The sequence below is a fragment of the Dermacentor albipictus genome, chromosome 4 (genome assembly GCF_038994185.2).
Source record: "Dermacentor albipictus isolate Rhodes 1998 colony chromosome 4, USDA_Dalb.pri_finalv2, whole genome shotgun sequence".
Classification (NCBI taxonomy): Eukaryota; Metazoa; Arthropoda; class Arachnida; order Ixodida; family Ixodidae; genus Dermacentor; species Dermacentor albipictus.
The window spans coordinates 26,933,766-26,955,813 of NC_091824.1; the positions used below are offsets into that span (position 1 = coordinate 26,933,766).

General features: G+C 44.7%; 1 protein-coding gene across 1 annotated transcript in view; it reads left to right on the plus strand.

Annotated features, from left to right (window-relative positions):
* Positions 1–11,977, plus strand: part of Hibch (3-hydroxyisobutyryl-CoA hydrolase) — a 62,268-nt gene extending 50,291 nt beyond the window's left edge. Inside the window, exons 8-11 of the mRNA XM_065436299.2 lie at positions 1,787–1,873; positions 2,649–2,804; positions 6,331–6,469; positions 9,107–11,977. Of these exons, the coding sequence (XP_065292371.2) occupies positions 1,787–1,873; positions 2,649–2,804; positions 6,331–6,469; positions 9,107–9,225 (501 nt within the window). The 3' untranslated portion in view covers positions 9,226–11,977. The remainder of the gene's footprint in view (positions 1–1,786; positions 1,874–2,648; positions 2,805–6,330; positions 6,470–9,106) is intronic.
* The last annotated feature ends 10,071 nt before the right edge of the window (positions 11,978–22,048 follow it).

The window sequence follows — 22,048 nt, forward strand, 5'->3', positions numbered from 1 at the left end:
GCAAAACAAAAACCCACGACCATAGAGAAACCGAGCCAAGACAGAGCATGGGATTCGCCACTGCAGATGCTTTTGTTCAAGTGACCTGGACCGTTCAGGCATCCCACGACATCGCATGTCATGAAGCCAGCAAACCGGCACAGCACTACACAATAACGAAAGTACTGAAACACGAAAGCGCAGGCGATGCAGAGTCGAACAAAAACGAAACCTTTTGACCATTTTCGTCGTTGTCAAAGATAGCGTCAATGAGTTCTTTTTTCTAAATATCAAATAGAACTGGAAAAGTAGCATTTTCTTTCACCTTATAAGGCAGTGCAATGGTCATTTTATTGCGAGAGGTTGAGTACTAGTGGCAGAAATAGGAGTGCCTATGTCATTAGGCTAGTACTTAAATGTGCCAGGTGAGTCGCAAATGCCACCCTGCATTCACCTCAATTTCTCAATTACTCAAACATTGTTTGGGATAATATTGGCGCTTTAGACGTTCTCAAGCATTAATATATCACTTTAAGCTTGACTTAGTATTGCCCTTTTTGTCCCATTAACAGCAGTATAAAAACATTTTTAAAAATAGCCCAATGTATTGTCACATAGTGTTGGCAGTGAGAAAAGCAGCAAAACTGGGAATGACGAAACTAGCATTTTATTGGGCGAACTTGTGCCCTCAAAAACAGGCTACACTTAAAGAACGATGACAGCGGCAAATACAGTCAGCGATCGGCAAAAATGTGATTTGCCGGTCAAGTGCATTGTCTTTTGTACATGAGTCATCGAAGATTCCACAGCACTTTGTGGTGCCCGCGTGCCTTCCAGAATGTTCTACACAATTCGCGTCACACATGCAATCAGATTACACAAGCTTCAGTGACGACAGAACCATTGCTAACATTTGAGAAACTTCCGACACATGCAGGCACGTCCCGCGCAGAGTGATAACATTCATTAGACGGTGAAAAGCGCTTACCCTTAAAAGCTAAGGCCACATGTCAATATTGTCGATGTGTAAATAAAGTGCAGAAGAGTACGCATTTGGGCTGGTAGGTTCGTGATTAAGAGCAATAAAAGACAGCCCTAAACAACAGGACGAGTGGAGGGACACAGACAACAGCACTGACTAACAACCAAAGTGTTAGTTTTTATTGCTCGTGTAAATAAAAATTGAAAAAAAAAATACAGTTGACGAGCTGTGCTCCTCCTTGGCCGTTATTGCCAAAAACACATCGATGAGCCCAGCTTATCTATGGGACAGAAGGGTTTAAATTTCAGGCACACGAATACTTGAATATTGCCGAATCGAATCAAACAGTGAACTTTCGAATCATTCGATTTGGGATTGGAATGTCTACTGTTGGAACATTGTATATATTCGGTGTAGAGACCTGCGGAGTACCACAGGTTGCGTGTGGCTCGCAGCTTCTCGGGGTCGATGCCGCCCAAGCAAGTGTTTCACTATGTTTTCAGCGCAACAGGAGCGCCAAGCACACCACACAGGTTAGCAGAATTTGTCACTGCGAGAGCCTGCAGACGTCGGCCCGATTAGGGCATAACACACACACACGGGTAAACGGGTTAAACCCCACTTAACAAAGGTCCAGTGTTCTGCACCCACAAAATAAAATTTAACAAAACAGTTGGCAGTGTATAATTCAAGCTTATACACTGCATTGCACCTTCAAATCCTTTTGGTTTCAACAAAAGTTGCAGCGTGCCATGTTGTTTTAGATTACATAGTGGCATTAGCTGCACTATAACTGGCTTCACATTTCCGCTTTTGTGTCCACAGGTTGAGCAGATCGAAGGCGACCTGATGCGACTGACCACACCAAATATCTCGGACATTGACAAGATTCTCGTCAAACATCAAGACCAGGTGAGCATTGTCATCAGACAATCGAAACACATGAAGCTCGAAGGGGTAAGGCTACAATTTGCTCGATGCCAGCTCCTGCAGTGTTCTAGCTTGGAGTTTTGTTTCTAAAGACTTTTTAGTCTTCCACACGCGAGTTGTGCATGCACAGTTGATAACAGAATAACTTGATGGCAGTGACAACAATGGGAACATGCCTTCAGTGTCCATATAATTTCTGTCACAATAAAGGCAACAAGCATAGGGTAACATGAGCATGCAGCACTACCAAAATTATGCTCAGAATGGCTGATGATGCTTAGCTAACGATGACTGGTTATAAAAATGCTTTCTGGAGGACAATTACCGAATGAAAACGTGAGTTCAAGTACTTCTAGTATAACTCTGATGATAGGTGGTCTTCCAGATTTTGCTCAGTATCAACAGCTGAAAATTGCATACTTTGTAGCAACGCGTTCTAAGAATGATAATGACTCAAAAACTGATGCTTGATATCTGACGTAGACTATAGTGGCCTGCTAAGTAGTGGCAACTCTTTTTTTTTTTTTTTTTCTCGCAGCTGTTGTGAGAAACATGTGGTATTGTTTAAGCAACCTGTAAACAGTTTTGAATGAACTTGGCTGATGTTTTTCACAGCAGGCAGCCGCAGGGATAGCTCATGCATAAGCTTGTCAACATCGTTGATGTGCAACATGATAATGCAAAGCTCCGCAGCATGCTGCTGCATTCAGTGTTACTAGATGTACAACATGCATCAGATGTTGGGCGCTCATTGCAGTGTGAAGCTGACTTCCGGAAGGAGTTCATCCTCAAGAAGTACATCGGTCGCATCAACGCTGCCTTTGATGCCCCAAGTGTGGAGAAAATCATCGAGAATCTCAAAAAGGACAACTCAGACTGGGCCAAGGAGCAGCTCACCACACTGAGCAGAATGGTCAGTTTTGAGATGATGCCCTTTAGTCTGTTCAAATGACACGAAAAGAATTGCAGAAGTGCAGCATATTGATGGTGATATTCCGCATGGTCATTAACGACTTGCTTCACGTGTGCTGACATGAGACATTTTGTCTTGTTTTTTTTTTTTTTTAACAGGTACATGCCTGTCCACTAATCGCGTAGTGAGGCATCATTTGGTGCAGTGTGAATTATTTAATGCGGTAACTGCGATGTAGGTCATGACAAGTGTTGGTGATTATTCTACCCGTGTGATTAATAACGCAGGTCTTTCCTAAGTGAAGAAGGAATATCCTTGTGTTAAATTGAATGCAAGTGAAAATTTCCTGCCGGTTTCAGTAGGCGGTGTTCAAATCCCGCCCCCATGAACCGCATCCTCAGAGTAACAGAAACAAATCTCAAAGGCTATGCATGTACCAAAAATGATTCCAGAGCCAGAAACCCACCATGATCACTATGTTTTTGACATTACCCATCACAAGCATAGCGGCACCATCTCTCCAAACCATCAAGAAAGTGCAAACATGCACAACTCGCCACATAGTCATGCCGCACCTGAGGGATAGAATTTTCAAATTTCAGCATTAAAAAGAATAGGGGCAACAGAAAAGCACATACTGACAGCACTGATGCATAACTGAATCTTTATTGCACAAAACGCGATGAACCTAGGGAAATATGCAACAGGAAACACAAAAAGTAATAATTATCTAAACTTGTCACACACAGTAAAGGAAATGCGTGGCATTGGCATACAGAAAATTGATGCACTCGTGTGTCCCAGATAGCAGACAAAGAAACCAGTCGCACGTTCAGCATCTTTTCACATGTCTCCACATGTCTGTTTAAAAAAGTATTGCAAATCAGCACTGTCCGTGTACGCATCTCTATTGCCTCTGTTTTTTGTGCACTGAAATTCTTTCGGTTCTGTCATTCGCAGTGCCCACTCAAATTCTAAATGTTACATACTTACTGGTTATTCATGAGACAGAGACCAAGACCTCGTAAAGACCTGCTGCATCAAACCTCTTAATGGGCTGGTGGACAGTGGGCAAAATTCTGGTGGTCGTGTGTTATTGCAAATTGTTGACATGCCGTCAGCCTAGGGATCTGTGGACCATGGTGGAAGAACAGATAGGGCGTCTGAACAAGGCTGCCATGCCAACAATTTTTTCGGTTGTGGTTTATATCTCTCTCGGCAGATGGTGCAGATCATTGGGGGATCAACCACAGCAGCTGGCGTGACACTGTGAATGAGAAGGAGGGTTGAGTGGAAGCATATACCGTGGGCATGCACCACAGCATGCCTGCCAACTCTCATGGTTTTATAGTATAATGTCTGATTAAAAAATCTGACATTTTATCATAAAATTGTGAGAGCGAGCTTGTTTGATTGTCAGTGATACCAACAATTTTATTTGTGTCCAGCTTAGAGCAACACTGATTTAAATAGCGCACCGATTTAAATAGTTGCCGACCTAATTTTCAGAGCCCGAATTTGGAGCCCTGCAGGCCTACCCGCAGCACTGCCACCTGCTCCATAAAACCATAAACCATAAACATAACCACATAAAACGTAAAACCATAAAACAGCAACAGAAATTCTGCAGCTCAGATCAGTCTAATCGCAACTTTACAGCAGATTGTGTTGACACTGTAATTAAAGAACAAAGTTTCACATTTTGCAGTGACGCTGTCCTTGACTAGGATCCCAGGATTTTCTCGTGCCGTTAACATAGACAGGTGGTGGTGGTAACAACTTTATTGAGATTCTGCTCAGTTATGTTCTGGCAGGCCCGAGTCCTAGGATGGCCCCTCACGAGGAGCGACCCTTTCGGCCCAGGCAACGAGGGCTTTTTGTACTTTTACGTCCGGCGTTCTGAGCAGCTCTTCCCATGTCTGTTGTGAGGGAGCTGGAAGGAGCGACCTGGGAGGGGGTAAGCCCTCGCACCCCCAAAGAATGTGATTTTGGGTAGCCAATGTTTGATTTGTGCAATTTTGACATATTGGGTTCCATTGCCCGTTGGTAATTATGGCTAGCCAATGTGGGCTGGGGAACGATTTAGTTTGAATTCGACGCAGGATCGAGGCTTGCGCTCGCGTGAGGCTTGCGTTTGGAGGCGGGTAGATTCGCCTTTTTTGCTTGTAATAGTTTATTTCGTGGTATGTCGTCGGTGCCTCATCCATGAGATCCGAGTCTGAGGGGCACATCTCCCGGTTGATTAGACCTCGGGCTACCCAGTGCGCCTCCTCATTCCCTTGATTCCCCGAATGGGCAGGGACACATGCGAGTTCAACAGTATTTTCATTTGTAAAGTCCCGTGGGACTGGCACTGCACAGATGCCTATGCTGCTTCTCGAAAAGTTGACTATTGCCCTTTTGGAGTCGCTTATGATAGTTTGCACGGAGGGATTCATGATGGCCAAAGCAATGGCAGTCTCTTCCGCTTCCACGGTGGACGCTAGAAAACTGTCATCATCAATGGCTCATGACCCCTTAGGCGGAGGCTACAGGCACTCAGCAAAATGAAGCAAACAATGCATGCATTCTTTGGAATCATGCATGCAACATGCAGAACAGCATACGTTTCAATAAAGAACAAGCTCAAAGCAGGCACCGAACCACATTATTGATTGTAAGGCACTCCTGCACCTACATGCAATGCAAAGCACATAGTGCTCTCTACATACGCTTCCCAGTAAAGATTACTGTTGCACAAGCTGACACGGCGACGGCAGCTTGACTGTGGCATACGAAGCAGGGAATGGCACAACTACACTTTCGTATGTGAAAGAAGAACCCACCTGATTTGTGTTGTGATAGCACTATGGGAAGACCACGTGTACTGAGAACTCCTGAAGAGCAGCATGCATACGAGGCGCAGCAAATTTATCTTTTTTCTGGTCCACTCTTTGTTGGCGCACAAAGTAGCGGTGCGAGCCAAGCCACAGGCTGTCGAAACGTCTTAGGCTAATAATTAGGGCAAGTGCATGTGAATGTAGCCATGTGAATAATTTCAACCTACGTCACAAGAGGTAATGGTTCTAGTGATATCAAGAGTCAACATCCTGGCATCATAAAAAACAAACAGCACAGAACCAACAGCGAACAAAATACAGTGCCCGTGTTATCTGATTCTTTTGTCCACTGTTCCTCTCATGCTATTTTCTAATCAATTTAACAACTCAACATACTTTTTATATTGAACATCTTGAGTCATTGAACAATTTTTTGTATTTGTCAGCAAATTTTTGTATATTTTGGCTTTGACTGTAGTGTTGTTTGTGTTTCAAGTTAGGGCAGGTCTGCCGCAGTATTTGGGTATCGGACATCAGCCCAGGCAGCAAAAGTACCTCTCCTGAGAATGGAGTCACGGTTCAAAATGGAATAGTCACTTGCGCTGTTGCACGCATGACATGCAACTCCCGTTGTTCAATTCTGATGCTCTTGGGTGACCTGGACCGTGTATTTTGCCCTCAGAGTTTGAGTAGTGTCTGCTTTCCAGTCACCGCTCTCCCTCAAGATCACCTTCAAAGAGCTTGAAGAAGGCATTCGGCTGACTCTACAAGACGCCCTTAAGATGGAGTTCCGTCTTTCCCAGCGCTTCATGCAGGACTCCGACTTCTATGAGGGAGTCAGATCAGGTTTGTCTTCCTTAATGCAACTTATTATCTAGCAGTGTTCAAATGAACCAAATAGCGCCAGGAGAGAACCAAATCAAATAATGAACTGCCATTCTCGCCATCGATCATCAGCTCTTAAAATAATCTCAACATTAACAAGTTTCTGTCATTACACTGCACGTTATGAAGTGTTGCGTATTAAAAGCACAAATAGAGCATTTGGAGCAAAAAAAGTTGCAGGCCTGCACAGCACATGGAGCACAGTCACAGCGTAAGCTGGAGGAGCAGCTCGATAGAAGAGCTCCACTTTCGGCACCACGCACTACAGGGTCTTCAGAGCGAAAGTCTATTCACATCGTTTTCACGAGAACGATCTGAACTGTCCGCCCGGCATCGGCGGTGAGCTGTGGCTTGTGCTGCTCTCTGCACAGCGGCCTGCTGAGCCCGATGTTGCCTGGTTGTAGCCGCGTGCGTAGCTCTACAATTCGCTTCTTCAGCAACGGTTGGTACCTTGTGAGGTGCCATAATGCGCACCGAAGACCAAACACAGATATCTAGACTGCATGGCGCTCATGTCACATACCTTGACCAGTGGCACAGTATGTTGCTGGTAATGATGATAATGATGGTTCATTGGCATCGCCTTAAAAGCGGAAGATGGGGGGTGACAAATAGTCACCTAGCCTGCTTGAGTTAACCAGGTACATGCAGCATGCAGCTACTACTAAATGCAACTTGTTACATGTTGGGACACCACCTAGAGGAATATAATGGATGTGCAATGCAAATGTTTGTATGTATCGACGCTACGCAGTGTGCGTGCCACATCACGTGTCAAATGGCACGATATAATACTGATGATGATGATTATTTAATGGCAGTCCCTTTGAAACAGAGTGGTGACAAGCAGTCACACAGCCTTCTTGAATTAATCAGGTATAACATACATGTTTTTCATTACACCAATATTTATGCATCCTCATAATCTTCTTAAGACTTCTCTATTTACCTTGTACTGTTACTTATGCAACTGCTACATGGCTTGCTACCTGGTGTAATAATATGCAACTGTAATACAAAGGGCGTATATATAGACACTACGTGGTGCCCATTTCACATTGCAAGGCAAGTGGTACGTTACAATGCTAATGATGATGATGATTTATTGGCGTCCCTTTCGAAACGCGTCAGGGATATACAGTGTAGTACACTTATAACAATATCGAGAAATACGAAAAATATGATCATTATAACCAACGATCGCTATATCTGGACTGCCCTAAAAAAAGCTGCCGAACGTACCTTTACAGCTCCGAAGCCGAATTTGCCACTTGCACTAAAGAATAGATGTTGTAGAAAGTAGGCTGTGAAAAACAAAACTTCATTTCTAGTGCCAAAGATCCTGTCCAGCGTTAGGCGCCCTGAAATAATCTGAAATCTGCATTGACTTTCGCGGCAGTTTCAGCTTCACAACTGTGGCACGCAAAGCTTCCAGCTGCTGTACAAACACTGGCAATTAAGAAGTAAATCGACGACAGTGTACTTTGTGTGGACATCGAGCTCAGGGTCAAGGAGCCACTGTCAATGTCATTGTCACCGTCGCTGTTGCCATCGCCACCGTCGCACAACATTGCCGTCTGTTGTGACAGCACACCTTCGGCAAATGCCTCGTTGGTGATCCCAACGCAGAACAGGGCAGCACTGCCTGCAGTCGAGGACTCCTCCATCGATGCACCAGCTGTGTCACCAGTAGCGACATGCTCCCAGACCTCGGTTAAGTTGGCGGCATCCACCGTGTTGGTCTCACTATCGGGAGGGGGGTAGGTTCGTCCTCGCGCCCGAAGCCCGCCTTTTTGAAGCAGTTTTGTATAATGAACTGGTTCACCTCATACCATGCACCATAGACGAAGCAGGCGGCCCTCAAAAAGATGATCTTCAGGTCAGGGGTCATACCATACACCATAGACGAAGCGCACGGCCTTCAAAAGGATGATTTTCAGGTCAGGGGGCTGTCTGCATGGCCCAACGTGCCAGGAGATTAGCCACTCCAGCATGTTCCACCGATATAAAGCCCTTTATTTTTTTATACATACTGCAACCCTAACAGGGTTGTAAAAACTGCTGCTGTAAAATGCTGTAAAAAGTATACAAACTGTACATGGGAGGTCACGTAATGTGAAGTGAAAGGCTGCAGAGTATCGGCTGGCAATTTTCAGATGATCAGGACATTTCAGGCACAAGACAGAGGTCTGCTGATGACCCTGTAGCAATGGCGTTGCACTGCTGAGATTGAGGTCACAAGTTAGACCCCAGCTGTGGCATCCGCATTTCAGTGGGGGTGAAATACAGATATGCTTGTTTACGTTTATTTAGGCACGTGCTATAACATCAGATAATCAAAATTAATCTGTAGTCTTTCACTACGGTATACCTCATAATTATATTCTGTTTTTGATGCGTAACCCCCCCCCTCTTTCTTAATTTTTTTTTCTGATGATTTGAGGTGACTATACAACGCAGAAGGAGGCCTTTGTCCTGCAGTGTACATGAAATAGGCCAATGATGGTGACAATACCCCTGTAACTTCGCACCCAGTATACAGTAGAACTGTTGTGCGTGGTTGACTTGACCTGAACGCCCTGTTCTGCTTGCGTGCAGTTCTAATCGACCGCACAGGCACTCCCAAATGGAGCCCAGCGACCTTGGAAGAAGTCACGGATGAGAAAGTCAACTCCTACTTCGAGCCACTGCCAAGTGACAAGGAGCTCAGGCTCTGAGTACCTGCAGATGAAGTGGGCAGCGTCTTCCCTGTTGCCTTTAACCTCCTTTATTTTTTTATTTTTTTTTACTCCTCCAAATCGGCTCCTCCGTTCCGTTCCTCGTGCCTACAGGTGCGATGTCGACCTACCTTGGTCAGGGTTGCTGGTTTGGACTTTGCGCACAAGTGAGGTTGAAGAACCAACGAACTTGAGCGTCTGGGCAAGAGCTATGATCTGCTTTTTGGCAAGCCAATGGTGTTCGTTGTGGTAAAACAGCAATGGCAGGTGACAGACGGACAGTCTACACAGGGTGAGCTCCGTCTCGTGTAGCCTGTGCTCCTCATCTGTCATCTGTGATGCTGTTCGACCACGGTAGAGTCAAACCTTTCCAACTTTAAAGCCAGTGAAGGTCTCCAAGGAGCCAGTGTTCTTTAGAGATCTGTTTAGTGGAGTGCTAGCCCTGAATTCTGTGCTTCTCTTGCTTTTCTATTAACAGCTGAAGAAGTTTTACTTGCAGTTGCCTAATGAAAAGGCAGTTTAGATGTGCAGTGTCGCAAACATTGTTCTAAACAAAAATGTCTCTGGTGGAGTGACCCAGTTAAGTCAAATGACTTTCATGCTTGGTTTGCGAAGAGCCATGCATACGTGTTGCATTTGAATGGGCAGAATTGGCTGTACTTGATCTTAAAGTGAATGCAGAGGGTTAGTTAGTGTTGCTGAGCCTCATGCATTGGAGTTCTCTACTTTGCCAAACAGTGATCCTGTAAATTCACGATAGTTTTACTTGGGCAAACCGTAGTTTCAGTCAGTGCATTAAGTTAGGCACAATTTTCATGCAGTCGATTTGGATTTGTGTGGGAGCATTGTGGCTCCGAAGCGCGGCTGTCGCAAGCAGTTGAACTTTCTGCTGCAATGACCTACTTTTTTTAGTGAAACAGTTCATCAGAACTGTAGCGTTGTGCCAGAAATGTTTACCTTCCCGTTGTGCACATTCATAAGCCTTTGAGAGCGAAGTATTGTTTACAATGTTGTGCCTCGCATACATATTCAGCATAGCACAGCATCACCCCTGAATTTTGCACATGCAGCTAGTCAGCTTCTTCAGGATCTCTCTTGACTCTCGCAGAACTGCACCCCAACAAATCTGAGATTATTGTCACACTACTGCCCATTGCAAAAGACAATCCGTTGCAAATTTTGGTGTGGACTTGCCCTTGTGCTCAGAGTTTAATTAAAGTGACTGTCACACATTTAAGTTAGTTGTTCATTGTACAGCAGGGTCAGAGTGCATGCCATGAAAAACTACACCTGCCAAGTATGTTTTCATTGGGAGTGTTAACAGAGCAGTCTTTATGCTTGCTTTAACTAAAGTACACAAATTGATGCCCATATTCCCTAAAATTCTCTTACTGAAGAGCCTTTCCTCAGTGACTGGCATTCATGAATGTGTCACTCGTGGTAGCAGTCGGTGTGCCAACAAGATCACTGCAGCGGTGACCAGTATCCAGGAACCCTTACGTATGAAAAGTTTTTTTAATGTTGGTCCAGTCATTTTCATTTCACAGAGAAAGAGTTTGCATATTATAATTATTAGAGGCCGCTGTAATCGCTCAGGCACTGTGGGAATTGCAGATTTATCCACGGTTTGGAAAGGATCCATTCGGAAAACACATTGCTGTTTGATTTATGGTTCATTGCAGTTCAGCTGCATTGCATGGTACCCTCGCAATGATTTTGTTGTGTAATTTCCAGCATATAAGCATATCACATTACTCTGGGGTTTACACACTGCTACAGCTGTACAGTGTTGCCATTGGCAAGTAACACCCACAATGCCCAATTGCTTTTGTTCACCTAAAGAAATCATTTTTATTCACGATGTTCTGAAAGTCATCAAGTGGCAGAAATTAGAGGGTATATGAGACCAGGTTTTGCTCCACAATAAATTTGCCAAGAAAAAAAAAAGCGAACCTCAGAAACATTATAATCCACTGAGTCATTTGAAGCCAAAAGGGCAAATTTCAGGCAAATTGATCCCTGCAAGTCGTTTCCATCCTGGGAAAACGTATGTGCATGTGCCATATGCAGACACTCATGTCACATTTCTCTCTGGTGTCCTTCGCAAGAAACTCCTTATGGGTGCAAGTATATAACTGCACCAGACTTTTTGCATTGGCTGTAATGGTTTCAGGAGAGCAGGAGGCCTTCATTATATACATTAAAGAAAAATGTTGTGATGCTGAGCATTTGCAAAAATGCTTGATAACATATGAGCAAGTCAGCACAGGCATGTAAATCGGGTTGAGAAGGTATGACCGCAGCACTCAAGCAACAAATTCCAGTTGCCAAAACCAGTCTTTATGGGAATGCCACCTCTTCTTCTTTCGCTGCTATGCTTTCCATGGCAGCATGGCTTTTGCGGCACAGAGATATGAGTGATGTTGTCATCAAACTTCGTATTGCTTTGTATCTCTATTTTTTTCCGCACTAGGTTTCTAGTGCCCATTGTTGTTTGAACAGCAGTTTGTTGTCATTATTTTAGCAGGCCCTTGTTGTTCACATGCGTGGGTTGTTTATTAGACTGCCCGCTTTTTCGAACAGACACAGGAGGAGAGTTGCAGTCAGCATTGTAGGGTGTGAACAATCCAAGTGAGCAAGGGATGCAAATGGAGGACAGCTTGTGCATGAATGTACTGTTACCCATTCACACATTAGGGGCTTTTCGAAGAGAGAAGTGAAGTTTCAAATTAAAGCTTGAAAGTGCACTTAAGCTGCCAATGTGTCTGTTGTGGTTTCTCTTTTTTTTTTAACTACTATCAAACATAGACATATACACGAACATGGATACGACTAAGTAGACCTAAAATTTGGTCGGGACTTGCTCTATTTCAAAATCATTACACTGCTATAAATAAAGCCCAAAATAAAATATTGGGAACGATACAGGTTGAAATGAATTGAATACAGTCAAACTGTGTTATAACAAAGTTGCATTTGACACGAAACTCCTGCGTTATATCCTATATTTGTTATTAGCATGCATAATATATGATGATATCAATGACATTTGATTATATCCATGTTTATTATATTAAGGCTCAACTGCATTTGTTCACTTGCAACTGCAAGTACATATTCTCTTAGCAAGAGTGCCAAATACATGTTAAATTGAAATGGTATGTTCTGCAGGGACATGTTATGGCCATGAGGTAGGCTTAGCTGTCCTGCAACCAGCAAGCCAAAGTGCCAATCCCATGTGATCACACCAATCACATGGTTGCCTATCAGTGGTAGTGCAAAGCATGTTTGTAACTTAGTTCATACGCCACTTATCAGCATGACAGGCTACCAACAGGCCATCAATATAGACAGGAGACCCTTAGCTGACCTGTAAGAGGCATCATGCTTGCATTTATTTTGCATAGATATGCTCACAAATTAATTTTTTTCACTGAGAGTGTCATGTATGCTTACAACGAATATCAGATATAACAAAGGCATTTTCGTATTGGATGCAACTTCATTATAACGAGGTTCTAAATGCACAGTGCCCATTCCCAGCAGAGTTTGCATTGATCAAAATGTTTCTCGAGTTAAGGTCGCAAACATGGAAGCGGGTTCAGGAAGGCAAGACCAGAGCGTAATACTGAGGCACAGGAAGACAACAGAGCCAATGTGAAAAAATGCATGACATGGCAAACAGTGCAGATAAGACGAGAGAACAAATACAAATGGAACAGACATGCTGGTCCACTGTAGTCATGTCCAGTCCTCCACTCTCTGTACCACGTTGGAACAAGAATTGCGTATAAGAGTCAACTTTCTGTGCAACCAGGGCACATGAGCCAATCGGAAGAGCCAACGTGCATTGTACAAGTCTGTGAGTATTAATTTGCACCTGCACCGCTTTCTCCTGGGAGTATGGATCAGATCGCGCAGAACAGTTGATGTGGCAATCAAGCAGCACACCTCACCGTCCTTTATAGTGTTCGTCACCATGGACGTGTGCGTGACGCAAGGCATGATGTCAACCTGAACACTGAGTTTTATTTCTTAGTTTCTCGCACTTACATAAGGCTTACGTAAGGCTTACATGCTCTGAACTTGTGTTAGAAAATATCACAATGTTATCGAAGTAGTTGACAACATCCTTCAAATGATGCTTTGTGATTATTGATTTTACAGCCCTTTCGAATGTGGCGGGGGCAGTCTTTAGACCAAAAGGCATAACTAACCATTCATATTGGCCATCAGATGTTACAAAATCCATTTTCGGAATGTCCTCTTCATGCATTTGAATGTGCCAATAAGCTGACATAATATCTAAAGCTGACAAGTATAGGGAGGTACTCAAGTTGTCTCGCATGTCATCGATGTGTGGATAGTCTGGCAGGGTAGCAGTGTTAAGTTTCTGGTAGTGTATGCACAAACGGGTACGGCCTTTGCCATTCTTTTTCACTAGAATGACAGGTGCAGCATAAGGTGAGAGAGATAGTTGTACTACACCTTGTTCGAGAAGACAGGCAACTTGTCTTGCGATCCCAGCTTTGTTGGCCTGGGAGCATCGCTGTGGCGGTCGGTGAATGGGAACGTTATTGGTCAGTGCAGTGTGGTGTTGCTCACTCGCATCGCACCTGAAGTCCATTCGGGATTTCGAAAAAATGTCTACAAATTTCTGAAGAACGTCCTTCAATGCTGCTTGTTCAGATTCCTCGAGATGGGTCATATCAAAACTTTGCGATGAAGAAAGGTGAATGCTGAAGACTTGCTTTTGATACGTTGGAAGGGATGGGATAATATTGTTGCCTTGGTACAATGTTATGCTGTTCAACCGGAGGTTGAAAAAGCAGGCGTCCGAGCCAAGTAACAGTTGTGTCTTCATGCCTTGCAGCACATGTGCTTGGACTGTCTTTCTTAATTTTCCTATTTGGAGTTCTATTTGCACGCGACCCAAAGTTTTTGTTGATGAGGTGGCTTGTTGAACAGTGATGCATGGATCTTTGAGTAATTGCAGTTTTAGAGCTTTGAACACAGTCTCGTCGATACAGGTAATGGTAGCTCCTGTATCTAGAGCCGCACTCACAGTATTCCCATTCACAAGGGCACCAAACCGTGTCAGCATAGCTTTGGGTCGCTCTCCTCATTTCCCTGATTTCCCTGATTTTCCAGACGACCGATTTCTCGGACTCGCCCGATAATTCGCATGGCTTTGCGGCACCACCACGTACTCCATATAGTCAATGTACATTGCCCCGACCAGTGGCGTAGCTAGGTCGTCTGGCAGCCGGGGCCCATAGGTCTTCTGTCACCCCCCGGGTGTAGTCGAGGAAGTCGAGGATATCAACAATTTCCGGGTGTCTTCAGACGTATATGACACCCCACTGGCCCCTGGCACCCGGGGCCCACGCACCCCCCCCCCCTCCCCGTTGCTACGCCACTGGCCCCGACTGCAGGTCTGCAATGGCATTAATCAAAGCCACCACCACCGCCATTTTGATCATCTCGCCGCCTCGAACCGGCACTCTCGTACGCAGATCCGCTGGCAGCCGTTCATCGCGGCAACGTTAGGCCTAGCTGCTTCTACGTTCGCTATTGAGCTACTTGCCGTGCGGTGCCGTGTTTTACATTGAAAGAACTCGCCGCTGTCATCAATGGCACCGACTCCGCCTTTGTCATCCTCGCGATTGGCTTCGAAGCTCGCAGAGCACAGCACGTTGCGTAATGCCAGTCTCCAAAAGTTAGCTTCGCCTCAGTACAGCGCTGTTACGCGGTGAAGCGTAACAAGTGTGGGAAGGGGCAATTGTCACGGGGCACAGTATGTATTCCTTAATTATACACACGTGCACCCCCGTCTCCTGTCACAGTACGAGCACCGATATGCCTAATAAATGTACTGGCAGGCCTTAAGAGCTTTTTCGGACGTGCCTGTGGAAATTTTAGCCCTTAAGGGCCGTTAAAGACATGAATTCGTTTTTTTTTTTCGGACTGCCCTATTTTTCGGATATGTTCTTACGGCCCATAGGGAGTCCGAAAAATCGGACGTTGACTGTATAACTGACCAAGAGGATGCTTTAAATTATCTATGGGATGAACGCGTAGCCGGAGGATGAGAACAGAAAGGACCGACGCACTGAGGAATTAACGGGAAAGGAAGCATGCCGCCACCTCTTTGAAGGAGCTTGAGCTCAAAAAACAAAGTGTTGGCTGACGCCGAGATGCAGGTGTCCCTCATCCAAACCAAAATAAACTCTTTAAAGCAGTGAAACCCAACACTGAGATGTTATGTACCGGCTGAGAGTATGTCAGGACAGTTGAGGTTGACTTAATCCCAGCTGCTGAGAGGGAATCTTAGTTATGACAAAGTTCAGGCCTCATACCTATGAGCTTCCTATCACTTGATAGAAATAGCTCATATTCAAAAATACTTAAATATGCAGCTCCTTTTCATTCGTATTTGAAAATGTTCGACTCAATTTGGAATGGGTTTTATCATTTTTTTCGCTGTGCATTTTACTAACACCTTCCTTCTGTTTTCTTTTTAAATAATATAGGTATTACTCCTTACTATTCAAACGGGATGAAGTAGTTTTTTTTTTCAACATGCTTACTAGAGAGTGACAGCATCGGGTAACATGGTGTCAGCCTGTCTTGACATAAAACAAAGTTCTGGCTCATTCAGCGAATTTTGCAAAGGTGCTCAGGGAAAACCTGGAAAACTCGGGGAATTTGGAAATGTCAACTTGGTAGGCACCCTGGGTAGTCCTGCCGAGTCTTGTCGCTGCGTAGCAGGATCACACTGTACCATAGCCCTTCTTGCTGAACGGTGAATGTCGGCGCGTCACAAAGACAAATCTGCTTGTATTGCAGTGGAAAACCACATCGCTGGCATTGAGAATGTCTTCGCAGCAAGATGCATCTCCATTTCTGGAGGCACACCGTCAATCAAGCCTGAAACGATGTGGGCATCCTTCAAGTTGGCGAGGCAGCCCAATTGTACTTTGTCTTCGTAATATTGCTTGACTGGTTGACCTCTCTTCAGGTGATAGTGTATGAACCGGTAGAATGGAGCCCCGATGGGCACAAACCGTACGAGCATGCTTTCTTTCATGCTGTCCCATGATTCGCAGGTGTCGAAAATCTCGGTCAAATACCATTGGAAGGCCCTACCTTCCAGATGATTGCTGAAGTGGTTTAGCTTGTCTCACTGCAGCCAGCCTGCAGTTGTCTCCTTGGAGTTGAGAAGCGAAGCCATCTGTCCGTAGGGACGTCATCTTCTGCTCCTGTGTGCTTGGGGATGTTGATCACCTCTTTGGATGTGCTCCTGATGTTGCTGAGGTTGATGCTGTCAACTTAATGTGACGCAAAGGCCATGATCTCAACCCGAACACTGGGTTTTATTTCTTAGTCACGCATACTTCTTCCTCATTCACGGTCATCCTGCTGAATGACCGTGGACCGTCACATGTACGTAAAGTTAGTGCATATGCAGCATTGTTCATCGATACTTTAATCATTATAATGCTGGCACAGGTGAGTTGCTATATAAAAATTATGCAGACCCCATACAGTGTAAGAGTCGTTCAAGCAAGGCTTTTGCATCCACTCCCATATTGAGACCACACCGAAGCTTGTGTCCACTCAGCAAACCATTCTCCACACAGTTCAGTCATGCACTGCAAACAATGCAGTGTTAAACCCGTAATAGGCTTCAAAGATTCGCTTGAATGAATGCACTCATGGAGCATTTCTTATGTGTCAATATGGCTTTCGGAATATTTGGTGCATAGCAGCAGAAACAGTAGCAATCGCAACGAGTCATCATGTTGTGTGTGTTTTGGAGCAGCACGGTGCATTTCTCCAAGACATGGCCTGCGCTCCGTCTTGGAGGTAATCTGGCGGCTGCAAAAGTTGGGCAAGCTGAGATGGCCGTGGCTTCATGGGCATTGCAGGCCATGTAATCTCGATCCTCAGAGATGCAGTGAAGCAAGGCAGACGAAGCATTTGCTCTGCTTTTTAACTCTTTGATAGCATCATCCCACTGCTGGCGACACTATCAGTCACCGGGGCGGAGTCGACGAAAAAGCTTCACAGGTTTCGCTTCACACTGCTTATGTGAAAACATCGTTGATGCAACACAAGACTGTACCTTTGTTCACTCACTGTCAACTTCAACAAAATCAACTTTTCTCATTGAAATTTGTTTTCTCTGATTGTCAGATAATTCAGAAAATTTTACTACCTTTTTTGTGTGAAAAAAAAAATCCGCGGGCGACCGCACTTATTTGCATAAAAGTTCGAATTTCAATAGTTCAACCTAGACATAACAAAGGTAGTAAAGTCGGCACTTTACTTCGTTATATCGAAATTTCATTATATTTAAATTTGACCGTTTATGAAAATGAGTACAGTTGCCGATGGATTTTCTTATGCAGAAAGGGCCTTAAAATGTTTCGAAATATCGGGCAATCAGAAGAAGAAAATTCGAATTTTGATAACGAATTTAGATAGCGTCGTCAGTTACTGCCGTGACTGATGCTTTCGCGTGACGTAGTACAAGGCGCATTGGATTGTTCTGGCGGCTTTGCTCAACCAGCTAATCAATGTGCATTTAAAGCAACATCTTTGAAAGTGACCGCCCGAGAAAAGTTTGAAGAGCGCAGGCACAGGGCAGCAAACACTTTGTCTGCCTCTCTCTCCAACGTACCTCTGAAACTCAATATTGCGTGGCCTCCAGTGCTGAACGAGGGGAGAGACAGTGCACATGAAGGCACGGCCATCTCAGATCGCCCATACTTTGTACCCAATGTAATAGAGCGTCCTACAGTAGCTACTTTGCTTTTAAGAGTGGAACGTGATAGCATTCAAAGATCCCTGATTGCTTCTCGCACCTCCCGGCAACTGCAGCGTATGTAACCTTAATATTTACCGGGAAATGTTTGCGGCGAACGCTATGCACGAAGATGGGCTTTCTGGTGAAAACGCGGCCTCTTGCGTGGGCCGCGATGCAGCGGAGGCAGGCACCACCTGGAAGTGTTTCAAGGAAACGGGCGCGCACCTCCGTAGCCTCCGAGATATTCACGCGCCGGCATGCGCAAATGGCGGACGCCGTACGTGGCCGGTCTATGGATGGTAGAAACGCTGGATAAGGTGTCTGTGTGAGTTTTTACGTAACAGAATTGTTACGTTCTCATATATTCAAATTACAGTCCGACGCTATCATATCTGTAGGTTGTGTGTAAATTATACTTTTCTATTTTTCTCCGTATTTTAGCTCGATAAATTCAATTAGTTCAGTAACTTCCCTACACCACATGGACGGCTTGGGTATGGTTGGTTCGAAAATACTTTTGCCGAAAGAACATCTGACACTGGATGCCAACGCGAGGCTTTCTGCAACACAATGCTGTGACATGAAGAGCGCTTGCAGAGGGCAGCGAACACTTCGTCTGCCTCTCTCTCGAATGCCTCTCTGAAACTCAATATTGCGCGGCCTCCAGCACTAAACGAGGAGAGAGACAATGACAATGAAGGCACAGCCATCTTGGATCGCCCGAACTTTGCACCCACCCAATGCCATAGAGCCTCCTACTGTAGCTGCACATTACCTGCGTAATGTGCATGTACCGCTTTGAGAGACATGTAAACTGTCTAACAATAAACTGGCAGCACAGCCAAGGCTGTGCTGTGTTCCTTTCGCGTCGGTGCGCTAAAACGTATTAGCCCCGAGAACGAACGCGAGCGGCGCTGCGAGTGCCGCTCGCGTGACGTCAGGGCACGGACTCGCGCCTGTCGTCTGCTACAGTTCGGGCGTTGTCCGGGCGCTTTCTGCGGTGTTTTCGTTTGTTCGCCCTCGTTCTCTCTGCTTGTATACTTATGGTGGTCGTCTCAAATATATTTTTACGACGTCTTCCTTTGCGAACATTTATTCAAAGAGCTAATTTCTTAGACAACAATGCAGCTCTCGAAGGCAACGCTACAGTGCCAGCCGAAGGAGTGCAGGCCAGCCCATTGCGGTTTTTTCATGCGCGGATGGACAATCGCAAAAACATAGCATATAGGAATCCAGTTATGATGCCATACCTGCCGCGGTGCAACAAGTATGTCACAAACGCTGGCTATATATGACTTCTACAACAGTTACGTTGATTTTAATCCGCTAAAACAGGTTTGCTCACGACGAGTAGTTCATGGTATAATATCCAATTTTTGCATTTCTTCACAGAAACGCTCGGCAGCAAGACGGGGACTTAACTAATACAGGAGTTTAGATTCTACAAGCACCACTTGCTTCTTTAACTGCCTGTCAACATTAGGCGGTTCTTCACGTGTTTATTATTTTTAAGCGGCGGAAATTTGAAGTAAAGTTAATGAAGGCTTACAGCTATTTACAGAGTACAAATAGGAATGTACCAATATATATTTCCTTTTCCGTGTTACACGTTCAACTCACCTCTTTAGGGCGCGTTTGTTAATGATTAATAATGTAAGTTATGTTCCTCTTTTTTGTCTATATTACCAAGTGTATATCATTTATTTATTTCAATGCCGCAGTGTGTTTTGCATTGTTATTGTGGAAATATTTCACTGTTCTTTCATATATTGTATAACTGCAATGTTTTATGGCCACTATATAAATGTAATTTATATGGCGCTTGATGTGTTACCCCATGCAGCCATATTGTACCTAAGGGGGTGAGGTTACCTCAAGCCGCGTCTGTGCGACTTTTTTCCCTCATCCACCTCCACTTACCACTCCTCTGTACAAGTGTGTGTGTGTAAATGGAAATTAATAAATCAAATCAAACTCACTTGAGAAATTTACTGGTGCTTGCTGCTTGAGGAATATACATGACGAATCTGTTTGGCGAACTGACACAGGCTGCTCGGCCCAATTTTTTTAGTGAAGTATGCCTGCTGGACCGCATAGCTGCAGCCAGAAAGAAGTCGAAGCGTCAATGATTAGTAGTATGGGACATAGTGAAGATATCGAAATTCCCCCGGTGGAGGGTCAGAAATCAAGTGAAAGTATGTGCAAGGCTTGTGGTGCTTTCTTTATGAATGTTTGCGATTGGATTGGAGCAAACTTAATTTGCCTGCAAGGTTATCTTTTATGTACCGACGAAGCGAATAGCTATCCGTTTGTATAATTGAATAACGCTGGATCGAGACATGGTGAGACAGAAGGTGCTTGAATTTTCCTTTTGTATACAGGAAATCTAAGCTGTGGTGTAGTAGCTCGAGAATACTTTAGCCATTCCAGTTGGCGCTGTAAAAAACATGCTTTATGGTTTTAATTCGAAGTTGTAGTGAACTGATGGGTTTCGCGAACATAGCATACCTCGCCATACGGACAGTCGATTGCTACCGTTACGTGTTCAGGGGTGTGCCATATTGTCGATAAAGGCTACTGAGGGCCACTATGAAACATTTCATCACTTTCAATTGAGTGGCTCTCGATCTTAACAACGAAACTTTTCTCTCAGGTAATTGCTACTATGGTGTTTGTGAATTAACTACGTAAATACTCTACATGACGCGCCGTCGTGTTAGCAGCCATGAGCAATTCGTTTTTTGGAGGACTGTTTCAGAGGGGGATGAAAGTAGCAGCAAACTTTTTTCATAATAAATGCGCGCCTAACTATTTTTTACGCATTAATGAATGACCATATTTGAATAGAACAACACACCAGAGTAATACAAATCATGATGAGAGCTTCGCTGGGCAGTGTCTTTCTAAAATCAGATAACATGTTGACGCCAATTACCAAATTTTTCTTCGACGTAAAATGCAATGCCTCTCATAGCTAAATACTAAAGGAATGTTAAATGTTTAGCGAAGCATCATACACAACTTCGCGCGTTGAATTTGCAGATATTCTTTTTTTAGTCAAAATTTACCGATAGACACGGCGCATATATGCATTGCAAAGCCTAGTAGACCCCTTTAACGCTACTTAGCTTACGATATCCAAGCCGCAAAGTTTCTCGACTCACACGCTTTTGAAGAAGAAACTGTGGTTAAGGTATGGCAGCTGAAAGAAGCCGACGTATTCTTCAATACGTACGGCTCGAGCCACCCATACCCCAAGCATACACGAAGGGAACGAGCGCGCGCGGCAGCCGAGCGAGCCGGAGCGAGCGGCGTCCTGGCCGTGACGTCACTCGCGAGAGGGCGCCACTCCTAATTCTCGGGGCTAATAGTTTCGTTGCCGTTGCGCATTGTGTGGCTGACTACTTCCCAACTGATGCTTGTATTTGCTCTAGCTTTGTGGAGTAATGCTTTACCAGCAAAGTATTCGTCACCATTTAGCGCTGTTTTAAATATCAGTTCTCGACTCTTCGGCACTTATAGGCTTAATGAAGACTGATGTACTAGATGTGCTCCGAGATGATGTGATGTGGGCAGCGACAGGCCATGGGCATTGCCGATCTAAGAGGCTACAAATTGTAAATGTTTGCTTGTACTTTTTATGGAGTCTTGATTGCGCCACGTCACTGACTTTCCCCACGAAAAGCACGCGGCACATAACGTATGCGTATTGGATACAGCTGGATACAGCATAATGGACCGCTGGATACACTTTCGCACGATCGCTCTCCTGATTAGCTTATACCCACTGTAGCCACTACTACACTGGCAACATATTGCGAGACGTACCCCCCTCCCTGCTATGGGGGGTTGTGGGGAGAGGTTGAGGTGAAGAAGAGTTTACATCGGCAGCCCTACTGCGAGCATAACTCAGTTAATTGCATTATAAGGATTTCCAGCGAGAAAAAAAAAACGCTGAGGAAGGAAGCAATTGTGGACAGAAAGTGTCTGTGAGGAGAGGGAAGTAGGAAG